This window comes from Triticum urartu, chromosome 5A (genome assembly GCF_056163025.1).
Source record: "Triticum urartu cultivar PI428250 chromosome 5A, HENAU_Tu73, whole genome shotgun sequence".
NCBI classification, from domain to species: domain Eukaryota; kingdom Viridiplantae; phylum Streptophyta; class Magnoliopsida; order Poales; family Poaceae; genus Triticum; species Triticum urartu.
In genome coordinates, this window is record NC_141877.1 from 441,157,517 (window position 1) to 441,165,660 (window position 8,144).

At 44.1% G+C, this 8,144-nt stretch overlaps 1 protein-coding gene across 1 annotated transcript; it reads left to right on the top strand.

The window, feature by feature from the left end:
- The first annotated feature begins 335 nt into the window (after positions 1–335).
- LOC147971813 (uncharacterized) lies at positions 336–7,704 on the top strand. The gene is made up of 5 exons (XM_087524134.1): positions 336–443; positions 492–771; positions 1,544–1,595; positions 6,491–7,499; positions 7,648–7,704. The coding sequence occupies exons 1-5, from the start codon at positions 336–338 to the stop codon at positions 7,702–7,704; spliced, it is 1,506 nt and encodes a 501-aa protein (XP_087380260.1).
- The last annotated feature ends 440 nt before the right edge of the window (positions 7,705–8,144 follow it).

Sequence of the window (8,144 nt, forward strand, 5' to 3'; positions counted from 1 at the left end):
TTGAATTTATTTAGGGCCACCTTTGTTTTTTGTCAAAAAAAACACGCACTCACCGCAGCCTGGACCGAAACGACCAGCCCAGCTGGACATTTGGCCCATGGCCAGCGCCCAGCGCCCGAAGACCCTCTAGGCCGGTCGACCGCCCCGCACGCGCCTCGCTCGCTTCAAGCCGCCGCCACTGACTGGTGGGCCCCACTCCACCTCATCTCCCCCAACCTCCTGCTTTCCCCACTCGGATGAGCTCGACGCCGCGCTCCCGCAACCGCCGCTCGGCTCCCTCATGGATAAGGCCTATCTGCAGCTCCCGTGCCCTCTCCACTCGCCTATAAAAGGCCATGCACCCCTCTTCCAACCTAGCCGTCTCGCTTCTTCCCATGCCGCTTCTAGCCGCCACGCTGCTCGTTCACATGTCGCTGGAGCCGCGCCACTCGCTGGAGCATTTCGTCGCTCGTAGACCACTCCGACCCTTGTTTTTCTATAAATTTTCTTAGCTCGCCGAGGGGCATCCGTTTGACACGATTTTTGCCCCTAGGTCCCGTCGGAGCCGCCGCACCATCGACGCCGGAGTCGCCGAAGCACCGAGCCCCGCCATCTTCGCCTCGTCCCATCCCAATGTCGTCGATGAACACCGACACCACCTTCGCGACGCCCTCGACGCGCCGCACCTCCCCGTCTTCTTCCCCGTCGACGAGGACCACCGCAGCTACGCCCCCTCCTTCACCGATGTTGCGCCGATGTCTTCATCATCGTCGGCCACCACCACCACCCGCTGTAAGCCACCGCCCCACTCCCGCCCGTTAGATCGATCACCGACGGCCTAGATTAGATTAGGTTAGTTGTTTTTTAGTTGAACCGGTACGCGGGTTTTTATTCTAAAAAACCGATCGATTTTTGTTTAAGTTAGCCGCCGCCGTCATTTTGCTTAAAGTCTGAACGTCCGCTGTATAAGCTACGAGGCAAACACCTTTCGTCCAGTAGGAATCTGCCACGTGCTAAGGACCTGTTTGTGACAGTTTTTTCTTCACTGTTTAGTCCCTTTTTATCACAGATTAGTCCCTGATCTTAGATTAGCCATAAGTTTTAAACCATAGATCCAAACTCGATGAAACCAACGGAAAATTCTTCGACATCTTTAGATCTATCCAGTGGTATTATTTTTGCAAACTTTTGTCAGATTGAAAATTGAATTTATTCAGATTCGAATTCAAACTTCAAATGGCCATATCTCCCAAACCGTAGCTCTGATTAAGTTGATTCTTTTTGCACTTTGTCACCGTAGCCAAACCCTATCACCTGGACCTTTGTCACAATAATTTTCACACACTAGAATATGTCCATTAATATTTGTACTAGTATGCATAGTATGCACTATAGTTCACATCACTTTTTGAACCATAGGCCTATATTGTTTCGCACTTAGAATATTTTCGTGATAGCTTAGTGTGTTGTATGTTCATTGGGTTTTTTCGAGACTTCTTGCTTTGCATGTTCTTCTTGGTTCTTTGAAATGTTTGCCTATGTTTGTTTTTATTCTTTGCGATAGATTGCCCGGAGTGCGAAGCAGAATACTATCAGTCTTTAGAATTCAACCAGCAGTACCAAGGCAAGTTGCATCTTGATCATGTTTCATTACCTATGTTTTTATTATGCACTTAGTTCTTTCGGTAGTACTGCATGGGAATTGATGTCGTATGACTACGCTTTTCACCCAGTAGTTCACTGAGGTAGGTCTGAACCTTATAACATTGTCACCATCGTTTTACATTATGTTGCTTCGCTAAGTAGACGTGGATTGGGGAGTGATCATAGTAAAGTATGAGTGATAATTTAGTAAATAGGACCTAAGATAATTAATGAACTACCTGGGTGGAAACTTGTTGGAATGGTGGCAAAGTATAGTGGGGCACGCATGGGAAATCCATGGTGGTGCACCACTAGTGGTCCGTCCGCTCAAGTTCAAAGAGATCATTCGTATCCTCATGTCTAGATGCTTACGTGTGCAGCCACAAGCCAATATGGGCTCTGGCTTAGTTGAGTAGTTAGTGTGACCCCTTCCGGGATGGGCTAGCAGATGTAGAATGATGTAGGTGTACCAGCCTATCCGTGGGTTAAGGGGGAACATATTCGAAAGACTATGTCTCGATCTTATGATCTTGGAGGTGGTCGAGTCTTGTGGGGAAAAGTGCGCAACCTCTGCAAAGTGTCAACCTAATCAATTAGCCGTGTCCCCGCTTACGGACATCTTGAGCATCTAGTAGTGGGAATGCTGGGAGATCTCCTCACCTTTAATTAAACAGTTGGGTTTTAAATGAAACTTGGGAACAGATGGAGTTGGATGCAAATGTGTAGTAGTAGAATAACATCTTTTCTAATAGGGAAATACTAGCTTTATGCAAAAACAAAACTTAGAGCTATCCACCAGCCAAATTGCATGTACATATAGGTTCATTACACTTATGATGTGACTTGCCAGTACATTCAATGTACTGACCTATATGGCTACAACTTATCATGTTGCAGATATATCCGATGAGGATTAAGGCGCGATAGGTCGATGTTCTACACTCAACCTTGCTCGTGGAGTTGGACTCATTTTCTACTTTCCTTCCGCAGTATTTCTTATTGGCTCTATGCCCTATTTTGTAATAAATGTATTACTCATGGACTATCGATGTAATAAAGAGATGTGTGTTATTTTTGTTATTTCATCGAGTACTGTGTGTGCTAGCAAGTCGATCCTTGGACTAGCACAGTAAGCACAGAGACTTCGACTCTTACTTGTCGGGTCGCTACACTCCCCTATTTTATTTTTGATATGTTCCTAGAGAAAACTAAGTTGAAAGATGATAGTAGCAATGATGCGGACTGGGTCCGTGATCTGAGGATTATCCTCATTGCTGCACAGAAGAATTATGTCCTTGATGCACCACTAGGTGACAAACCTATTGCAGGACAAGATGTAGATGTTATGAACGTTTTGCAAGCTCGGTATGATGACTAGTTGATTGTTTAGTGCACCATGCTTTACAGCTTAGAAGCAGGACTTCAAAAATGTTTTGAACGCCGTGGAGCATATGAGATGTTCCAAGAACTGAAATTGGTATTTCGGACTCATGCCCATGTCGAGAGGTATGAGACCTCTGACAAGTACTTTTCCTATAAGATGGAGGAGAATAGCTCAGCTAGTGAGCATGTGCTCAAAATGTCTGGGTACTACAATTGCTTGACTCAAGTGGGAGTTAATCTTCCAGATAAGATAGTGATTGACAGAGTTCTCTAGTCACTATCACCAAGTTACTAGAACTTCGTGATGAACTGTAATATGCAAGGGATGACGAAAATGATTCCCAAGCTCTTCGTGATGCTTAAATCAGTGAAGGTAGAAATCAAGAAATAGCATCAAGGGTTGATGGTTAACAAGACCACTAGTTTCAAGAAAAAGGGAAAGGTAAAGAAAGTAAGAGTTCAAAAAGAATGGCAAGAAATTTGCCACTCCCATGAAGAAACCCAAAGCTAGACCCAAGCCTGAAATTGAGTGCTTCTTGAAGGAAATATGCCCTAGAGGCAATAATAAAGTTTTTATTTATATTTTCTTATATCATGATAAATGTTTATTATTCATTCTAGAATTGTATTAACTGGAAACTTAGTACATGTGTGAATACATAGACAAACAGAGTTTCCCTAGTATACCTCTACTTGACTAGCTCATTAATCAAAGATGGTTAAGTTTCCTGACCATGGACATGTGTTTTCATTTGATGAATGGGATCACATCAGTAGAGAATGATGTGATGGACAAGACCCATCCGTTAGCTTAGCATAATGACCGTTTAGTTTTATTACTATTGCTTTCTTCATGACTTATACATATTCCTCTGACTATGAGATTTTGCAACTCCCAAATACCAGAGGAACACCTTGTGTGCTATCAAACATCACAACGTAAAAAGGTGATTATAAAGATGCTCTACAGGTGTCCCCGAAGGTGTTTGTTGAGTTGGCATGGATCGAGATTATGATTTGTCCCTCCGAGTATCGAAGAGGTATCTCCAGGCCCTCTCGGTAATGCACATCACTATAAGCCTTGCAAGCAATGTAACTAATGAGTTAGTTGCGGGATGATGCATTACGGAACAAGTAAAGAGACTTGCCAGTAACGAGATTGAACTAGGTATGATGATGCCGACGATCGAATCTCAGGCAAGTAACATACCAATGACAAAGGGCATAACGTATGTTATGCGGTTTGACTGATAAAGGTCTTCATAGAATATGTAGGAGCCAATATGAGCATCTAGGTTCCGCTATTGGTTATTGACCAGAGATGTGTCTCAGTCATGTCTACATAGTTCTCGAACCCATGGGGTCCGCACACTTAACGTTCAATGACGATTTGTATTATGGGTTATGTGGTTTGGTCACCGAAGTTTGTTCGGAGTCCCGGATGAGATCGTGGATATGACGAGGAGTCTTGAAATGGTCTAGAGGTAAATATTCATATATTCAAAGGTTGTATTCAGACATCGGAATGGTTTCGAGTGATTTGGGTATTTTATCGGAGTACTGAGGGGTTACCGGAACCCCCCAAGGGAAATCATGGGCCTCATGGGCCATGGGAGAGAAGAGGGGACAACCCACAAGGGGGGGGGGGCGCCCCCTCAAGGGGAGCATGAATAGGAAGGGGAGGGGGTGCGTCCCCCCTTTCCCTCTTTCCCTCACCATTGGAAGGAAAAGGTGGGGGCCGAATCCTACTTGGACTAGGAGTCCAAGTAGGACTCCACCCTTGGCGCGCCCCTCCTATGCCGTCGGCCTCCTCCTCCCCCCTTTATATATGGGGGCAGGGGGCACCCCAAAGACACACCAAGATTTCTTTTAGCCGTGTGCGGTGCCCCCCTCCATAGTTTACTCCTCTGGTCATAACGTCGTAGTGCTTAGGCGAAGCCCTGCGTGGATCACATCACCATCACCGTCACCACACCGTCGTGCTGTCAGAACTCTCCCTTGACCCTCTACTAGATCAAGACCTCGAGGGACGTCACCGAGTTGAACGTGTGTTGAACACGGAGGTGCCGTACATTCGGTACTTGGATCGGTTGGATCGTGAAGATGTTCGAATACATCAACCATGTTAACCTAACGCTTTCGCTTTAGGTCTACGAGGTACGTGGACACACTCTCCTCGTCTCATTGCTATGCATATCCTAGATAGATCTTGCGTGATCGTAGGAATTTTTTTGAAATTGCATGCTACGTTCCCCAATGGTGGCATCCGAGCCAGGTCTATGTGTAGATGATATGCACGAGTAGAACACAAAAAGTTGTGGGCGGTAATAGTCATATTGCTTACCACCAACGTCTTACTTTGATTCGGCGGTATTGTTGGATCAAGCGGCCCGGACCGACATTACATGACCGTGTTCATGAGACTGGTTCTACCGACGTGCTTTGCACACAGGTGGCTGGCGGGTGTCTGTTTCTCCAACTTTAGTTGAATCTAGTTTGACTGCGGCCGGTCCTTGTTGAAGTTTAAAAAACATACTTGATGAAAAATCGTTGTGGTTTTGATGCCTAGGTAAGAACGGTTCTTGCTAGAAGCCCGTAGCAGCCACGTAAAACTTGCAACAACAAAGTAGAGGACGTCTAACTTGTTTTTGCAGGGCATGTTGTGATGTGATATGGTCAAGACGTGATGAGATATAAATTGTTGTATGATATGATCATGTTTAGTAAAAGTTATCGGCAACTGGCAGGAGCCTTATGGTTGTCGCTTTATTGTATGAAATGCAATCGCCATGTAATTGCTTTACTTTATCACTAAGTGGTAGCGATAGCCGTAGAAGCAATAGTTGGCGAGACGACAACAACACTACGATGAAGATCAAGGTGTCAAGCCGGTGACGATCGAGATCATGACGGTGCTTTGGAGATGGAGATCAAAGGCACAATTATGATGGCCATATCATGTCACATATTTTGATTGCATGTGATGTTTATCTTTTATGCATCTTATTTTCTTAGTACGGCGGTAGCATTATAAGATGATCCCTCACTAAATTTCAAGGTACAAGTGTTCTCCCTAAGTATGCACCGTTGCTACAGTTCATCGTGCCGAGACACCACATGATGATCGGGTGTGATAAGCTCTATGTTGACATACAATGGGTGCAAGCCAGTTTTTGCACGTGCAGAATACTCGGGTAGAAGTTGACGAGCCTAGCATATGCAGATATGGCCTCGGAACACTGAGACCGAAAGGTCGAATGTGAATCATATAGTAGATATGATCAACATAGTGATGTCCACCATTTAAAACTACTCCATCTCATGTGATGATCGGACATGGTTTAGTTGATATGGATCACATGATCATTTAGATGACTAGAGGGATGTCTATCTAAGTGGGAGTTCTTTAGTAATATGATTAATTGAACTTTAATTTATCATGAACTTAGTACCTGATAGTTTTTGCATATCTATGTTGTTGTAGATCAATGGCATGTGCTACCGTTCCCTTGAATTTTAATGCATTCCTAGAGAAAGCTAAGTTGAAAGATGATGGTAGCAACTACACGGATTGGGTCTGTAACTTGAGGATTATCCTCATTGCCGCACAGAAGAATTATGTCCTGGAAGCATCGCTAGGTGCAAGACCTGCTTTAGGAGCAACTGCGGACATTATGAACGTCTGGCAGAGCAAAGATGATGACTACTCGATAGTTCAGTGTGCCATGCTTTACGGCTTAGAATTGGGACTTCAAAGACGTTTTGAACGTCATGGAGCATATGAGATGTTCCAGGAGTTGAAGTTAATATTTCAAGAAAATGCTCGAGTTGAGAGATATGAAGTCTCGAACAAGTTCTATAGCTGCAAGATGGAGGAGAATAGTTCTATTAGTGAACACATACTCAGAATGTCTGGGTACGATAAACACTTGACTCAGCTGGGAGTTAATCTTCCCGGTGATAGTGTCATTGACAGAGTTCTTCAATCACTGCCACCAAGCTATAAAGGCTTTGTGATGAACTATAATATGCAAGGGATGGAAAAGACAATTCCTGAGCTCTTTGCGATGCTAAAGGCTGCGGATGTAGAAATCAAGAAGAAGCATCAAGTGTTGATGGTTAACAAGACCACTAGTTTCAAGAAAAAGGGCAAAGGGAAGAAGGGGAACTTCAAGAAGAACAACAAGAAAGTTGCTGCTCAAGGGAAGAAGCCCAAGTCTGGACCTAAGCCTGAAACTGAGTGCTTCTACTGCAAAGGGACTAGTCACTGGAAGCAAAACTGCCCCAAGTATTTGGCGGATAAAAAGGATGGCAAAGTGAAAGGTATATTTGATATACATGTTATTGATGTGTACCTTAGTAATGCTCGTAGTAGCGCATGGGTATTTGATACTGGTTCTATTGCTCATATTTGCAACTTGAAACAGGGGCTATGGATGAAACGAAGATTGGCTAAACACGAGGTGACGATGCGCGTGGGAAATGGTTCCAAAGTCGATGTGATCGCCGTTGGCACGATACCTCTACATCTACCGTCAGGATTAGTTTTAAACCTAAATAATTGTTATTTGGTGCCAGCGTTGAGCATGAACATTATATTTGAACCTTGTTTGATGCGAGATGGTTATTGATTTAAATTAGAGAATAATGGTTGTTGTATTTATATTAGTAATATCTTTTATTGTCATGCACCCTTGAGGAGTGGTCTACTTTTATTGAATCTCGATTGTAGTGATACACTATCGGCGTTCTCGGAATGGGGGTTGCTACCTCTTGAGCACTGTGTTGGTTTTCCCCGAAGAGGAAGGGATGATGCAGCAAAGTAGCGTAAGTATTTCCCTCGGTTTTTGAGAACCAAGGTATCAATCCAGTAGGAGGCTACGCGCGAGTCCCTCGCACCTGCACAAAACAAATAAATCCTCGCAACCAACGCGAATAGGGGTTGTCAATCCCTACACGGCCACTTACGAGAGTGAGATATGATAGATATGATAAGATAATATTTTTGGTATTTTTGCAAAGTAAAATAAAGGCAAAGTAAAAAAGAAAAGGAAATAACTAAGTAGTAGGAGATTGATATGATAAAGATAGACCCGGGGGCCATAGGTTTCACTAGTGGCTTCTCTCGAGAGCATAAG